General features: G+C 43.8%; 1 protein-coding gene across 1 annotated transcript in view; it reads right to left on the bottom strand.

Moving 5' to 3' along the window:
* The window catches only part of THSD4 (thrombospondin type 1 domain containing 4), a 580,073-nt gene that overhangs the window by 543,791 nt on the left and 18,427 nt on the right, over positions 1-17,855 (bottom strand). The window contains exon 2 of the mRNA XM_088025131.1: positions 13,662-13,769. Coding sequence (XP_087881257.1) covers positions 13,662-13,690 — 29 coding nt within the window. The 5' untranslated portion in view covers positions 13,691-13,769. The remainder of the gene's footprint in view (positions 1-13,661; positions 13,770-17,855) is intronic.

Raw genomic sequence — 17,855 nt, 5'->3', positions numbered from 1 at the left:
GAGTGACAACCCTGCCGCGTTCCTGACCTCAGGGGAAAAGCTCTCAGCTTTTCCCCATTGAGAATGATATTCGCTGTAGGTTTTTCATAGATGACTTTTATGATATTGAGGTAGGTACCCTCTATCCCTATACTCTGAAGAGTTTTGATCAAGAAAGGATGCTGTACTTTGTCACATGCTTTTTCTGCATCTATTGAGAGGATCACATGATGCTTGTTCTTTCTTTTGTTAATGTATTGTATCACGTTGATTGATTTGCGGATGTTGAACCAGCCTTGCAGCCCAGGGATAAATCCCACTTGGTCATGGTGAATAATCCTTTTAATGTATTGTTGGATCCTATTGGCTAGTATTTTGGTGAGAATTTTGGCATCCATGTTCATCAAGGATATTGGTCTGTAATTCTCCTTTTGGATGGGGTCTTTGTCTGGTTTTGGGATCAAGGTAATGGTGGCCCCATAAAATGAGTTTGGAAGTTTTCCTTCCATTTCTATTTTTTGGAACCGTTTCAGGAGAATAGGTATTAATTCTTCTTTAAATGTCTGAAAGAATTCCCCTGGGAAGCCATCTGGCCCTGGGCTTTTGTTTGTTGGGAGATTTTTGATGACTGCTTCAATTTCCTTAGTGGTTATAGGTGTGTTCAGGTTTTCTATTTCTTCCCCTGGTTCAATTTTGGTAGTTGATACATCTCTAGGAATGCACCCATTTCTTCCAGGTTATCTAATTTGCTGGCATAGAGTTGCTCATAATATGTTCTTATAATTGTTTGTATTACTTTGGTGTTGGTTGTGATCTCTCCTCTTTCATTCATGATTTTGTTGATTTGGGTCCTTTCTCTTTTCTTTTTGATAAGTCTGGCTAGGGGTTTATCAATCTTGTTAATTCTTTCAAAGAACCAGCTCCTAGTTTCGTGGATCTGTTCTACTGTTCTTTTGGTTGCTATTTCATTGATTTCCGCTCTGATCTTTATGATTTCTCTTCTCCTGCTGGGTTTAGGCTTTATTTGCTGTTCTTTCTCCAGCTCCTTTAGGTGTAGGGTTAGGTTGTGTATATGAGACCTTTCTTGTTTCTTCAGAAAGGCTTGTATTGCTATATACTTTCCTCTCAGGACTGCCTTTGCTGCATCCCAAAGATTTTGAACAGCTGTGTTTTCATTTTCCTTGGTTTCCATGAATTTTTTTAATTCTTCTTTAATTTCCTGGTTGACCTATTCATTCTTTAGTAGGATGCTCTTTAGCCTCCATGTACTTGAGTTCTTTCCGACTTTCCTCTTGTGATTGAGTTCCAGTTTCAAAGCATTGTGGTCTGAAAATATGCAGGGAATAATCCCAATCTTTTGGTACTGGTTGAGACCTGATTTGTGCCCTAGGATGTGATCTATTCTGGAGAATGTTCCATGGGCACTAGAGAAGAATGTGTATTCTGTTGCTTTGGGATGGAATGTTCTGAATATGTCTGTAAAGTCCATTTGGTCCAGTGTTTCATTTAAAGTCTTTATTTCCTTGTTGATCTTTTGCTTAGATGATCTGTCCATTTCAGTCAGGGGGGTGTTAAAGTCCCCCGCTATTATTGTATTGTTGTCCATGTGTTTCTTTGCTTTTGTTATGAATTGCCTTATATAATTGGCTGCTCCCACGTTAGGGGCATAGATATTTACAATTGTTAGATCTTCTTGTTGGATAGACCCTTTAAGTAGGATATAGTGTCCTTCTTCATCTCTTATTACAGTCTTTGTTCTAAAATCTAATTTGTCTGATATAAGGATTGCCACCCCAGCTTTCTTTTGGTGTCCATTAGCATGGTAAATGGTGTTCCACCCCCTCACTTTCAATCTGGGGGTGTCTGTGGGTCTAAAATGAGTCTCTTGCAGACAGCATATCGATGGGTCTTGTTTTTTAATCCAATCTGATAGCCTGTGTCTTTTGATTGGGGCATTTAGCCCATTTACATTCAGAGTAACTATTGAAAGGTATGAATTTAGTGCCATTGTATTGCCTGTAAGGTGACTGTGACTGTATATTGTCTGTGTTCCTTTCTGATCTATGCTGCTTTTGGGCTCTCTTTTTGCTTAGAGGACCTCTTTCAATATTTCTTGTAGGGCTGCTTTTGTGTTTGCAAATTCCTTTAGTTTTTGTTTGTCCTGGAAGCTTTTTATCTCTCCTTCTATTTTCAATGATAGCCTAGCTGGATATAGTATTCTTGGCTGCATATTTTTCTCGTTTAGTGCTCTGAAGACATCATGCCAGTCCTTTCTGGCCTGCCAGGTCTCTGTGGATAGGTCTGTTGCCAATCTAATATTTCTACCATTGTAGGTTACGTATCTCTTCTCCCGAGCTGCTTTCAGGATTTTCTCTTTGTCTCTGAGACTGAGTGAGTTTTACTATTAGATGTCGGGGTGTTGACCTATTTTTATTGATTTTGAGAGGGGTTCTCTGTGCCTCCTGGATTTTGATGCCTGTTTCCTTCCCCACATTAGGGAAGTTCTCTGCTATAATTTGCTCCAATATACCTTCTGCCCCTCTCTCTCTTTCTTCTTCTTCTGGGATCCCAATTATTCTAATGTTGTTTCGTCTTATCGTATCGCTTATCTCTCGAATTCTGCCCTCGTGATCCTGTAGTTGTTTATCTCTCTTTTTCTCAGCCTCTTTATTTTCCATCATTTGGTCTTCTGTATTGCTGATCCTCTCTTCTGCCTCTTTTATCCTAGCAGTTAGTGCCCCCATTTTTGATTGCACCTCATTAATAGCCTTTTTGTTTTCGACTTGGTTAGATTTTAGTTCTTTTATTTCTCCAGAAAGGGTTTCTCTAATAACTTCCACACTTTTTTCAAGCCCAGCTAGTATCTTTAAAGTCATGATTCTGAACTCTAGGTCCGACATCGTACTAATGTCAGTATTGAGTACGTCCCTGGCAGATGGTACTACCTCTTGTTCTTTTTGCTGAGCTGATTTTTTTCTCGTCTTGTCATTTTGCCAGAGGAGAACAGATGAATGAGAGAACAGAATGCTAACAGGTTAACACGTCTCCAGCAAATATACTCTATACAAATCAGAAAAGACCTGAAACCAGGGGACAAGAAAGGGAAAGAAAGAAGAGAGAAAATAAAAAGGAAAAAGAAAAAGATAAAAACAAACAAAAACAGAACAAAACAAAAAAAACCAGAATATGATCAAATATGGTCAGGCTAGTGCATAGATCAGTGCCACACACTAGCTTTTGGGCATATTTTGGTCTGTTAGAAGAAAGTGCCTGCTAAAATTTTTAAAGGAAGAAAGACTTATATATGTACAAAATAAGGGTCGATACAATGAAGGGATGGCAGATGACTGTAAAGATGAAAATTATAAAAGATTTTATAAAAGGAATTGATAAGATAAGAAGTTGTTTTTTAAAAAGAAAGAAGAAGATTTAAAAACTAAAAGAAAAAAAAGGAAAAAAAAAAGGGAGAGAATGTGATCAGGCAGGAGAATAGAACAAAGCCATACACTAGTGATTTAGGGTATATTTTGATCTGTTAGAAGAAATTGTATCTCAAAATTTTAAAGAGAGAACAACTTATATATATATGCCAAAAATAAGGGTAACTACTATGAAGGGATAAAAATATGACTCTAAAAATGAAAAATAAAAAAATTTTTTTAAAAAGAGATTGATAAGATGTGGTTTGAAAAAGGGAAAAAGAAAAATTCAAAAAAAAAACAGTTAAAAAATTAACTTTGAAAAACTAATGAATTATGGTAAAAAAGCCATGAATTCTATGTGCAGTATTCCCCTAGCGCTGGAGTTCTCCCGTTCTCCTTGATGGGTAAACTTGGTCTTGGCTTGCTGGCTGTTCGCGCTGATCTTCTGGGGGAGGGGCCTGTTGCCGTGGTTCCCAAATGTCTTTGCTGGAGGCGGAATTGCCCCGCCCTTGTGAGTCCGGGCTAAGCAAGCTGCTCGGGTTTGCTCTCAGGAGCTGTTGTTCCCTGCAAGCTCTCAGTACAGCTTTGGAGGACCAGGGTGAAAATGGTGGCCTCCCAATCTCCACCCGGAGGAGCTGAGAACTCGGGGCCCCGCTCCTCAGTGCACCCCCAGAGAAAAGCAGTCACTCCCATGTCCCCGGTCTCTGGCCGCACTCTGTGCTCACCCGGCCTGTGACCGAGCGTTTCTATGTCTGGCACCCGACCCCGTGTGGAGTCTCCAAACCCAGCAGATCCCTGCAGTGTGTTCCCGCGCTGCTCCTCCCGGGGGAGGAAGGGGGGTCTCCCCGGCTCTGCCGCTTGTTGGGTCCCTGCTGGGGGAGCCGTGGCCCGACTGGGCCGCGGATCACGGTTTATGGCCACCCCGAGCTGAGAGCCTGCGCCTCGGCTCCATCTCTGCAGCCGGCTTCCCCGCTCCAACACCTGGGAGCTCTGCCGCACTCAGGCACCCCCGGTCTTTCTGTGACCCCGAGGGTCCTGAGACCACACTGTCCCGCGAGGGTTCCACCCCCGCTTAGCCACTGGAGCGACGTCCCTCCGCGGAGCCGACTTCTAAAAGGTCCGATTTTGTGCTCCGCGGCTCTAGCACTTGCCAGAAGCGGCCGGCGGAGGCCCCTCCCCCGCCGTCTATCCTCCCGAATATCGCCTCGGATTCACTTCTCCGAACGTCCTACCTTCCAGAAAGTGGTCGCTTTTCTGTTCAGAGTGTTGTTACTCTTCTTATCTTCGATCTCCTGTTGAGTTCGTAGGTGTTCAGAATGGTTTGATCCCTATTCAGCTGAATTCCTGAGACCAGACGAAATCCAGGTCTCCTACTCCTCCGCCATCTTGCTCCGCCCCAGGAGCACTTTTGTATAACCACTCATCCCAGGCTGTACTTCCATACCTTTCCAGGGGACTTGGGGCAGGACAGGGAGTGGAAGATTAGAGGAGGGAAGATTCTGGGTGTTCCCCTGTCTCAGAGGAAGGGCATTCCAAGTTGCCTGGTCTACTCCCAGATACTTATATAGCTCGTCCCCTCCCCTCTTTCGGGTGTCTGCCCAAAGCTGAAGCCTTCCCCGGCCTGCACAAAAGAGCCCATTTCTTTTTCTCCACAGCGCTTACTATCTCACAGACTGAGTATTCGTTTAAATGTCTCCATCCACCCACTAGACTACAAGCTTCATGAGATCACGGAGTTGGTTTTGTCCCTACTTTATTCCCCAGCATCTAGCGAGTGTTTGCTATATAATAAAAGCTTAATTTACTGAATTAATGAAAGATGTCCCATCATCCTGACAACTTATGAAATTTCAAGATAAACGGAAATAGTGCGAATTAACAGATTCAAAAATGCCCAGACTCACTTTGGGAGCTTTTAAAAGTTAGTTTATGAGGGATTTACTAAAATCAGTTGTATTTTTCAATTTCTGTGTGATGCCCTCAAAATTTATTCTTATCGGATCGACACGAGGTATGGAAACAAAAAGTTTGTTGGTGCCTCTTGTTGCAAAAATGCAACACAAATTATATTTAGATGTTCAGATGCTTCTTTTCTTCACTGAGCTGGGTTCTAGTGGAACTAAAATGCAAAGGGGTACCCAATAAAATTCACTCTGGAATAAACTCTTAGTTATTAAATGGGCTCTGCTCTGAATGGAATAGAATAAATTCCCCCAGAGGGGAAATTATTCTTTGGGCTGCAATAATGGCAGGCCAGAGCAATATATAACCCCAGGGGCCAGAGGAATCTCTGCCAAGGGCTGGAAGTTTCCCACCCCTGCTCAGTAGAGTCTGTTTTAGGACACCCCACCCTGCTCGCACATACCTATGTAATTGGTCGTCCATAGCCGTGCCCACAACCGCTTCAAAACACCAACAATCTAGCCCAAATCCTTGCTCCTCCTGACCCGACTCAAAATTAATATTTGGGGAATGGGAGAGCATGTGTGTGTCTCTGTGTGTGCAACTCGTGTGTTATTTCACTTTGATAGTTTGCTTTGGCAATCTGCTCCCAGCTTGCAACGTTTTGACAGATTGAAGGCTACCAGGGCCTTTGGCAAACAAATCACACTCTCCCCTCCAAGCGGCGGGGGAGGCCACATTCCTACCAAGACTTTCCGATTCACCTTGCAGTAGAAATGACCCAACATTTCACACACAGGGGGAAAAAATGCCATCTCCCCAGTATTGTTCTAGATTTTAAACACTGCACCGTCTCATTTCCTCAGGTAGAAAATAACGCACATTGAAATTTGGCACAAGATTTACAGCATGGGGGGCACCTGGGTGGCTCAGTCCGTTAAGCGTCTGCCTTCGGCTCAGGTCCTGATCCCAGGGTTCTGGGATCGAGCCCCGCATCAGGCTCCCTGCTCAGCTGAGAGCCTGCTTCTCCTTCTCCCTCTGCTGCTCCCCCTGCTTGTACTCTCTCTGTCTCTCTCCCTGTCAAATAAATAAATAAATAAAAGATTTACAGCATGAAACTGGGGCTCCGCTCTGGGCTTCTGGATTGGCCTGGGTCAACCCCTCCCCACCCCCCACACCACCCATCCTCAGCTCTGGGTGTGTGGGGGGATCACATCACAGCCACCATGTACCTGGGATCACCTCAATAAACTCAACACCACTTGAGCATTATCAAGTAACAAAACAAGGAAAACACAAAAGAAAAAGAAAACAAAAAAACAACCAAAACCCAAAAATCTTACTTCTTTAGTTAGTATAACCCAAGAGATATTTGGGGAGCAACCTGGAAACTAATAAAACTATACTGACCTTAGCAAAAGAGAGCCAAAACCTTAGCACTAAAGTGAAATCTCCCCCTACTATGCTCTGGAGATGAAAAAGTTTTGCCCAGCATGCCTGTCACTACGTTCAGCCTTCCTCTGACGGCAGTTAAGAGTAGAGGCAGACAAGAGAGGGAGATGAGCTACAAATGACATTGGAAATGAAGACTGGATCGTTTACCATGGATCTCAACACTTACGGGTATAATTTCATTGAATCTCCACAACCATCCCACCAGACACTTTTATTACATACCACTCTGCAGGTGAGGAATTTGAGACACAGAGAGGCTTAGTCATTTATCAAAGGTCACACACACCTACTAAGTGGCAAAGGCTGATTTCGATGCCAGCAGTCAGACCCTTGGCCTGGACCCTCTTAACCACTGTGCTCTGGGGCCTCATTAACACAACACCCCTTTAAACCAAGCATTTGCATTTCATCACATCGATTTTCCTCCCCAGTCTTAGGGGGCTGTGGCTTCACACATTTGTTTTACTTTCTGTCATGCTTGCAAAAATAATCAGAAAGTAAGTACATGTGATAAAACCTAGTTTATGCAGCCTCACTAGAGAACCTTCGAAATTTTAAAATAATTGAAGCTAACCATTTCAATCCCAAACTTAAAAAAAAAAACAAAACTGCATTCTACTTATTTTCCTGCTTTCTTCTACAGAGCATGCTGAGCTTAAGTCACCTCTTTTGGATGGCTCAGAACAGCCTGAGTATCAAACCATTTGTGGGACACAAGGTGGTAGCCCTGGACCAGGGCAGGTTGAGAGGCGCAGACGCCTGGGGTGTTCTGAATCCGGTGGGCCCTCTGCTGTCTCCTCCCGGCCGTCAGGCACTGCTTACTGCGTTGTGGATGAGCCTGTGTCCTCCTAACTCGGCTCCCTTCAGCTCAGCCCTGGCCTCAGAACCAACCTGCAGCCAAAGCAAGACCAGCAGACTCGGGGAAAGGGCCCGCCTGGCTTTCGTGGGGTGAATGTTTCTGATTTGGAGCCTGGATTTACAGACACCTATTCTATGCATATTGGCTTTTATTGCTTATTTCCAGGTTCTCAACTCTTGCAGCCACTTGAGTTTTCTGGACCAGGGCCTCTGGAAAAGGGAGGTGTCTGTCACGGCCCGACTTTTTAAGACACAACACCCTTTGGTAAATTCCCCTCCTCGATGGTAGATTTCTTGAAGAGATGGTTTCTGATACAGCCTTGCAGCGAGCAGGCAGTCGACACAGCTCTGTCCCACCTCAGGGCCAATAAATAGCCAGTAGGTGCAAGAATGGAAGGATGGAATGAAGTGAGAGAGAAAGAAGAACCAGAGGGAGGGACGCACTGTCGGTCTCAGAAGAGAGGCAAAGTGCTGTCGTCAGCCACACTCCAACAATGAAAGGGTTTTCTAAGTGCATCCCAGAATTCTCTGTTGGGAAAATAGAAGAACTGGCAAAAGGAAGACAGTCCGAAAATGAGGATTTCCACAAGTTGGTAGTCACAGGATCTAGCCCCTGAGGCCTAACAACCCACTTGGGTCCATATGGAATGGGTCGCTGGCAGCCCAGTGATCACACCTTGACTCCATTGAACCCCTTTTGGTACAGAATGTTCTAGCAAATCCCACAGTCAAGTACTGAGTGATGAGGACATGATCCAGGTGCAGGGCTGTGCCAGGCAGAAAGAAAAATCAATACTGTTTGAATGCCTGCCATCATTTTATAGGTAGGGGTTTGCCAGGGCAGTCCTCCAAAAAACAATTTTATTTCCTCTCTTCTCTGCCTACCATTCAGATGGCTCTCCTACCAAGCTTCCCATAAAAGATTCTTCCCCGGTTCTTCCCTGGCACCCTCATACTTTCCTGCTGCCACCAGAAGAGTCGTGCTCCTACAGAGTCAACCATGTTCCCAAACTTGCTTATGCCGGTGGCTTCGTAAGTACCTACAAATATTCAAATAGTGCACAAGCCCACGAAACAGAGCACAAAAAGAAACGAGTAGTTGTTAGCTGTTTCTACAAAAATGAAGCTGAATGCTTTGGAAAGACTCAATAAGGCAAGTAGCCAAGAAAAAAAAAAAAAAACTGCTGGCAAATTAGGTGTGGAGGAGACAACTGTAAATGATTAGGGGCAAAAATAATAAAAATTGAGAATCATCTGAACTCGGATTGCTTCGTGAATGTCTTTAAATTCTCACTCCACGTTAAAGAAAACCCAAATGGAAACCTTAGATAATGCTTATGGGTGTGGTCTGTGCAAGGACAATCAAGGGCTCATGCTCAAAGAAAAGTCCTTGGCCCCACATCAAAAAATAGTGAGTGAATGTACATGTGCTTTAAGTTAAAAATAAGCTGTTAAAGGTGTGTATCATTTGTATGATTTTCTGCTTTAATCTGCTTTTGTAATTAACAATCCTCATCAGGAAAGAAAAATGCTCTACTTTCTTTTACACAAAAGGTAATTATTAATGTATTCATTCAATATTCAACAAATATTTCCTAAGCATCAACTGGGTAGTGGTTTAGATGAGGGCTACCCAAAGTCTCTGCAGCCTTATTAACACCGTGCAGTTCAATACTAATAATCAAAGCTGGGCCCCTCTCTTTTTCCTCCCCCTCCCTCCTCCCACCTTCCTCTCCCCCACCTCCACCCCTCCCACACCCTCTCCCCTGATCCCCCTCCCCTCTCCCCTCCCCTTTCCCTCTTCCCCCCTCCCTCTCCTTTCCACTTCTTCCTCCTCTTCCTCCTCTTTCTTGTCTTCTTCCTTCTCCTATTTTCCCCTCTCCTGCCCCATTTCTTGGTCACTGGCATAGGGACACGGATTGAGCCCACAATCCTTCCCAATGCCCACATAGTTCTCGATCCCGGAGGGGAGTCTCCATTTTCACTGATCCATCATACCTCAAACATCACTATTTTGGGCATTCTCATACAAACACATCTTCTCAACCCACTTCTTTTTTCCTTTCTGTATTCAGAATCTTTTTCAGTTGCCCCCAAAACGGCCACCTTTCTCTTTCTCATTTCCAGTTCCTTCTGGTTGTATTTCTAAGTGAAGTAGCTGACAGGCATTACAGTAATATTACTTTACTGAAGTGTATATCATGGCAAAGAAAAGCTTTACATTTCAGAAGACTAAAACCAGACACTTGACCTAAGGCCATCAACCTGTAAACCCCTTAAAACAATCCAGAACCCTACTTCATAAGATCTATAAAAATCACCATCTACCTCTGTAATCTCTCTAATTACATCTGCATTCCTTCAAAACCTACCATTCAAAATAAGGTTCACCGAGTCAACGTTGTTTCCTGCCAACTTAACCACTTGTCTGGCATTTTCAACCGTTTTGTTTTCCTCTGTGTTTTCATTTCAAATATCAGCGCTGTCGACTATACTAAAGCATACTGCAAGGTACAAAATGAGCCCCTGACCAAGCAGACCGGCTCGAGAGAGATTTTTGTTGGCTGGCCATCATGGTAGGTGGTCCTCACCACTTGCTGTACTGATTCTACAGAAAATTGTGTTTGCTTCCACTCAATCACTAAACAAACACATAAAGTTGTCACTGTGCATATATATATATATTTATATAAATATATGTATCTATATATATATATTTTAAGGTGCACCATTTGGAGCAAGACTTTAAGAAATGTATGTACTTCTGTTTCATTTAGTATCTTTTCCTCATTAATCTATAACAGGTGAAAAAGACTCCCTAACGTAGCCTTGACCAACCGTTTGGCCCAAATGGATTTTCCTTGCCCTGAATTTGGCACGGCATCCAGGCTTGTCCCATGTTCAATGACAACTCACTAACAAACTCTATCAAGAGTTAAAGTTTTAGTGTTGTTTTTTTTTTTTTTTCCTGCCCCTGGGTTTAACAGTGATTCTTTTTATGACTGCAGACTCTGAGCAGGGCAGAGATATTCTTACTATGTTATTACTCAGGGCTTCTCTGTCTTTTTCAATGAGGGAGAAGCTGGCTTTCTGTTTCTTTGTGGCTTGGCAAAAACCGGGGAGGGATTTTTAAAACAAAATCTCTGCCTATCAGAATTGCGAATCCCCTTAAATGGTTTTTCCTCTCGGGGATTTTCTTGGCAGCTAACTTCTAATTTTGACTGTTTTCTCTTTAGGTAGAGAAATCCTCCAGCTTTTCCAACTGATCTTTATGCATTTGGTTGCCTTGAAAAATATTAACAAGCCCTTAATATTTGTGTGTGTGCATCTGTGTATCATCTACCAATGTTATCAAAGACATCTTGCTCTTAAATTAAACATAGCCCTTTCCCCAAGAACATTTTCTAAAGCATTTATACAAAAGTCACTCTAGTTTTGTTTTTTGGGTTTTTTTTTTTTCAGATTAAAATAGATTTACAAGGCCTTAGAAACAGAATGCAAAATGGTTTATGAGAACCTGGCTTATGAAGAAGGAGACCTCATGGAAAGCTCCAGCTGAGCCCTTGCAAAGAATTACCCATCCTCAGAGCTCACATTTGCTCTCTCCTTAGAGCAGAACTCTTGAAGAAATGTCCAGCTGAGTGGCCCTGTTCAAACAACCCCTTCGGAAGGACCCAAATGCTGGAGGCCTGGCAAGACTTCCAGAGTTCCATCCCAAGGGTAGCAAGACCACATCTAGCTTTCCACTACTCCTACCCTGCTCATTTCTAACCTGTGGGCACTTTCTCCAAAGAGAATGCACAGCCTGGAGGGAAGCCCACCAGGCCTGCCTCGAAGAAAGATGGCTTCCAACCACCAATCAGGTCATTACAAGAGGTTCATTGTTTTTGCAGGGGCATCAGTTGAAATTCCATCAAGAAGAAAACTGCAAAATGGAGTTCTCCTCAGTCATGGCCTTCCTTGTGCAGCCTCGGTTGCCACATTTTTGAGGATCCTCAGTCCTTGCAGGGGCCTTTCTGATGGTGGCCAGACTTTCACTTGCTTTCCACATGGTGAACCCACCTTTGGTCACCCGCTGCTCTTTTCAACCCAGTTCATTATATGACTGTGACCACTTCTCTGTCTCCCATTGGGTCCTGGTGCTCAAATATGTTCTGAACTGACCCAGTGACCCAACTGCATCACTCACTCCCCTGTGGTTAGACAGAAGAATATCAGAGCTTCTACAAAGAGGATACATAGCTCGTGTCTTGAAATACCTTTTAAACTACTTTTCAAACTATGGTTTAAGAATACAAACATACTGATTTAGATTAGTTACCAAATTCTAACTCTGAACAGATCTGGGCTGCCCTGTGAATGGCTGGATTTTGCAGAAGCTTCAGGATGGAGCTTTTCCTGACTTCTTTGACTCTTTGTGACACACTTGTGAATGACATTAATGAAGAAGGTTGTAGCTCTGCACGGGTCTTTGGATTTCAGGCCTGCACATGTCTGTTCATGTAAAATTATACAAGCAACTACAGACTAAAGCTCACACACACACACACACACACACACACACACACACAAACACACACACTACACTCAATTAAATGCCAGGCGTTGGCCTAAGAGCATCTGCCCAGCAAATCCTCTAGCTCTCTAGTTGGGCAATCATATGTGGCACCACCATAATAACATATTATAGACCATTTTATTTTTTATTGTAAGCTCTAAGCATTTAGGGCTAATGTATAGTATAAGAAAAAAAGTACAAGATATCCTTAGTGACTCAACTTTTAAACAAAACCTTCTTCCTTCCCTGCTTTCTAGATTCTGAGTCTATTTAGAGAGTCTCTTGAGATAGCAAGACGAAGTTCCTCAAGGAACCGCAATTGCTTACCTGTAGGGATCAAGATTCTTTTAATACTACGCAGCCAAGACAAGCACAGAACAATCCAGATGCTGAGGCTGATATATGAGCTATCATCCATAAATCCTGATTTTAAAAGTTGGTGTTTATCAAAACAGACCCATTGAGCTCATAATGTGTAAATGTTACAGATTCAAACTTAGGAAATAAATTTATCTTGATAAAATACTGCCATTGACCATTTTGTATATCGAGTTTTTACATAGCATTTGGACTGGAATTTTTAAAAGGATCCATCAGCACAGAGAAAAGTTTGGGGGCAACTGGGTGGCTCAGTCAGTTAAGTGCCTGCCTTCGGCTCAGGTCATGATCCTGAGGTCCTGGGATCGAGTCCCACATCAGGCTCCCTGCTCAGTGGGGAGTCTGCTTCTCCCTCTACCTCTCCCCCAGCTCGTGCTCTCTTGCACACTCTCTCAAATAAATAAAAATAAAATAAAATTTAACAAAATAAAAAATTTTTTTAAATTAAAAAAAAAAAGTTTGAAAACAGCCTCGGTGGCACGGACAACAGTTCCAGAGCACTAAGGTCTCTTCCCAACCCCACACTCAAGCAATGTGCATCCAGGAGTTGGCTGCATGGTCTTCTTATGCACGAAACAGAGATACTGCTACTTGTTCTATTTACCTCGCCTGGTTGATATCAGGATCAAATAAAAAAATGCAGGTGAAGGTCAAGATGTTCTGAGCAGAAGGAACCAGAGAGGTCACTTTTTAAGCACACTAGGTCAATTAAGTCAAGATCGGTACTGATGCGGCCAGAGGACAAAAACTATCTGAAGTTCTCCAGGTAATTCTACTGTGCAGCCAGGATAAATATCCATAGATCCAGGAACATCTTTACTCAAAAACAAAAATCTGAATCCTGGAGGTCTCCTGGGAAATAGCAGACCACAGGGTAGCAGCCAAGCCTCTTGGACCTCAGTCCGAGCCCCTCTTCCCGCAGCACACAGCTCCCTAGGCCTCAGCGGTCCCCGTGAAGAGCAAACTCACCACACATATGTACGGAGTATATCAAAGAGATCACTGACATGCAGACCCATGAGGCTAGTTACTATAAAGACTATACAGTAAAAGGCAAATATCGAATTTCCTATTTTCCTGTTTTCATTTTTAAAAGGTTCTCCACTTACCTGAGAGACCCCATGAAATGAGAAAACATGATGCTGGGCGTCCGGGAAGAGGCAAGGGCTCCTCTAAGATGTTACCAATTTTCCGCAGATGGGAGTGGTGTCCAACTCCTGTAGAAGGAACAACAATACTATTTTCAGCATCGTTTGCTTAGGAAGATCCTAGAGCCTAAGTGGGCCGATGAAACCAGAAGCGAGCAAATGGAAGACATTAAAACAAAAATGCCACTGCCCAGTTGTGGTTACAAGATTTCCCAATCGAAATCTGATTATGTATGCACATGAGGTAACAAATTTATGGGACATTCATCACAGGGATTGATCCATAAAAGATGTTCAGTAAATTACTATTAGTACGATTATCTCAGAGTCCGGCTAATAGAGTTGGCATTGGGGCTAAAGATGGCGTTGGAAATCTAGCTCCCTCTATTAAAGGTCACGCGACCATAGGAAAGTCATTTCACCTCTGTGTGTCTTGGTTTCCCCAACTGTACCCTAGAGCTAAAAATACTGCCTAACAATAAAAAGAAACAGACTGATACATGCTACAGTGTGACAAACCTTGAAGACATTACCCTAAGTGAAAGAAGCCAGCCACAAGAGGCTACATACTGCAGGATTCCATTTATAGGAAATGTTCAGAACAAGAAAATCTATAGAGACAAAAAATACATTAGTGGTTGCCAGGGTCAGGAAGGTGGGGAGGAGCTAACGGGAGGTATAAGGTTTCCTCCTGGGGTGACAAAAATGTTCTCCAATTACACTGTTGTGATGGCCACACAATCCTGTGAATGTATTAACAACCATTTAATCGTAGATGTTAAATCGGTGAAGGGTATGCTATGTAAATTATATCTCAATGACACTGCTTAAAAACGAGGCCTGAAGAACTGCCACAGGTGGTGGGGAATTGGTGAGCAGACGCCCGTGCTGTGCTCAGCCCAGTGCCTGGCACCGAGCGACATCCGTCCCCAAGTCGCTCTGCTGATATCGATGTAAGAGGTCAAGCGACACTTCAAATGTGTGATCACGGTAAAAACAGGACAGCAGAACCCCTCACCGACAAATACCCCTTTACTCAGAAGCCTTTACTAGACAGAATGCCTGAACACTGTCAAATGAGCCAACAGTTTCAAAGGTAAATTATAAACAGCATCAGAAAGCCTGGGATGGGAGGAGAGGCTTGGTTGGAATGTAGTAGAACTCGGGCAGAAAACCTATGGCCCAGCCTCCCCCCCTCCTGCACCTCCTTTCAGGGAAAGGCATCTAAATGAAGCAAGGTTTCAAGGCGTGCCCCGGGGTCCTCTCCAATAAAGCCAGTTTTCCAAAATCACTGGTTTCCACATTCTTCCCAGGACTTCAAATTTCCTTCCTACTAGAAAGGGAGTAGGGTGTGGAGGGGAGGGGGAGATAAATTATAAGGACTTAAGGAAAGACAGTAATGAGAATCAGAACATTCCATTTCCAGGAAAAAAATAATCAAGATTTTAAAAGTTACCACCAGCCCTTTCTGGGGGCTATTAAGAAAGTAAAGCCTCTTAACTGTAATCACCCCTAATTAGCCATCAGCAACTCATGAAATTACTCATGGCATTGAAGACCCTCAAAGTCTTGGGCCTCAGCCAGAAGTTACACTGAGATCCACCAGGAAGAAGGCCAACAAGTGTAAATTGAAACAGTTATAACTCCTCTGAATCCAAGGCATTGTCTTGCTCTTGGCTGGGCAGTGGGTATATGCGAAGATAGGATCTGACTCGGGAGGAGGGCAAAATCTTTGCCGAGCTCCTTAGTAATAATCAACTCATCAATAATTATTTACTTATTATGAGATTCGAGGAAAGGACAAGTCAGTGCTGGGTCTGGCTTTATAATCTAGCTTTGGTGGATAAGATTTAGGGACATGGAATTGTCTGAGAAAAGGACAGTGTCATCTAGGACGGCATAGGGTAAAGAGTGTTATACAGAGACCCCACGCACAAATCAAGCTAGTTCAAAAGAAGAATCACGATAGAGGGCTGGTCAGACAACAGCAAGGAAGATGGGACGTAAAATCAGCCTTTAGTACATGCAGGTCATGAAGGAACAAACCCGAGCATCTGGTAAAAGTGTACACACTGTAACCCGCACAACCTAGGTGTGAGACCAACATGCTCATTCATGAACCAGCTGACCTTTGGCATTACCACTCTTGTCTCTCAATTTCCTCATCTGTGAAGTGGGGATCCTGTTTGGAGCTACCCACAGGGTTGTTCTGAGTATTAAATATTTGTTAAGATTGCACGAACTGGGTGCTAGACACACACACGGCCCCACAGCCATGGTCCCTGTCCCCAGGGAACTTTGAGTCTAGATGCTGGAGGACTATACACTTTAAACAAACTGAAACAGAAGTAAAATGACAATTGTGATAAGCACCAGGAAGCAAGTCTAAGGTGCCTCAGAAAGTATACCGGGCAGTGGTCAGGGAAGGGTCCCTCTGAGGAAGTCACCGTTATCCTGGGGTTTGATGGGTAAGCAGGTGTCAGTCAGGTGCGGAGGGGGACATCGCAGGAGGAGGGAGCCCCGGGTGCGCAGGCGTGGGAGGAACTGGGAGGAAGAAGGAAGCAGTGTGGCACAACATGGCAATGGAAGGCGAATGTGGGAGGACCTGACCCTCTATCGAGAGCTATAAATCCCCAGGATGGGCTAAATGAATGGCTGAGGGCATGAGGGAAAGAGAAGTGCTAGTGACGGCTCCCCCCAGATTTCCGGTGGGTGGAAGTAGCAAAACAAGGTACCACCTGAGGTTTTCTGGCTCTGTCAGGGAAGGAAGGGCAATGTGGAAGAAAGGAGGTGTGCTGCAAAGCAATGGTTTCCAAATCTGACAAGAAGTCAGCCAGAAAAACAGCTTACATTATCAACACAATTTGAAAGATTTATAGCCACTGCTAAGAACCATGGACCCCATCCTCTCTGTGCATTTTGCCTTCAGATATTTGCTGATAATAGAATGAAGCCACCATGATTAGCGCGTCATCTTAAAATAGCGTTTCTTTCATCTTTATCTTATGCTTTTATTTTGAGAGAGAGCATGCGTGAGCGGGGGGGGGGGGGGCGCGAGGGAGAGAGAGAGAATCCCAAGCAGACTCCACACCCAGCATGAAGCCAAATGTGGGGCCCCATCTCACAATCCTGAGATCACGACCTGAGCCAAAATCGAGAGTCAGAAACTTAACCGGCTGAGCCACCCGGGCGTCCCAATCTCATCCTTTGAAGATGTGTATTTGGTGTGTAGGTTTTATGTAGTCACATCACACATTGGTTAAAAAAGGATAACCAAACAGTACACGGGACTTATACGTGTAAACATTTTTTACTGATGGAGGGTGCAATGAAAACAACTTTTTGGAGCCCACTAGCCTAGAATGTTTTTTGACCAACTTCTTAGTCAGACTTGACTCACTACTTTTATCTCACGATATGGTTGATGAGCTTGTCCGGAAGAGCTGGGAGCAGCTCAGCTATTTCCTGCTGTTCACTTGTGCGTCCATGATTACTATTGTGCTAAATCAGTTCCGCTTTTCAAACTGTGGGTCACGACCCCTTAGTCTGTCATGGAATCAATTTTGTGGGTCATGACCTGCACTTTTTTTTTTTTAACAATTTATTTATTTATTTTAGGGGAGTGAGGAGCAGAGGGAGAGAGAGAATCTCAAGCAGACTCCCTGCCAAGGGGGGAGCCCAACCCAAGGCTCGATCTCACAACCCTGAGATCACAATCCAAGCCAAAATCAAGAGTCTGAGGCTTAACCAAATGAGCTACCCAGGTGCCCCATAACCTGCACATTTTAAGATGAAAGAGAAAAGAACGAAAGAGCAGAGAAATGCACTGGTGTCCGTCGCACACAGGGAGGGTAACCATGTCTCGCTACGGCTCACGGAATTGTTTGAATGCCCTTGCTCAGGAAGACCAGAAGGCACGGCAGGGTTCTACCTGACCAGGGGGAATAAAATCATGAAGATGAGGCAAAGCCACATTATCCAAACCCCTGAAAAGCCGCACCAGCAGAATTTTGATGAGAGGCCAAGAAAGAGCCGTTGTAGGTTCTGGACCAGGGAGGTTTGATGAAAGTGAGGTTTCCCGAAAATTCGTCTGGCAATACTGTGCCGAGCTAGCGAGCTGAGTAAACATGCTATCTGTGGAGCCCATTCTGCTTT

Source organism: Eumetopias jubatus, unplaced genomic scaffold (genome assembly GCF_037043125.1).
Source record: "Eumetopias jubatus isolate StellerSeaLion01/CBP00866 unplaced genomic scaffold, mEumJub1_p1.0 scaffold_7, whole genome shotgun sequence".
NCBI lineage: Eukaryota > Metazoa > Chordata > Mammalia > Carnivora > Otariidae > Eumetopias > Eumetopias jubatus.
This window is presented reverse-complemented; position numbering and strand designations above follow the sequence as displayed.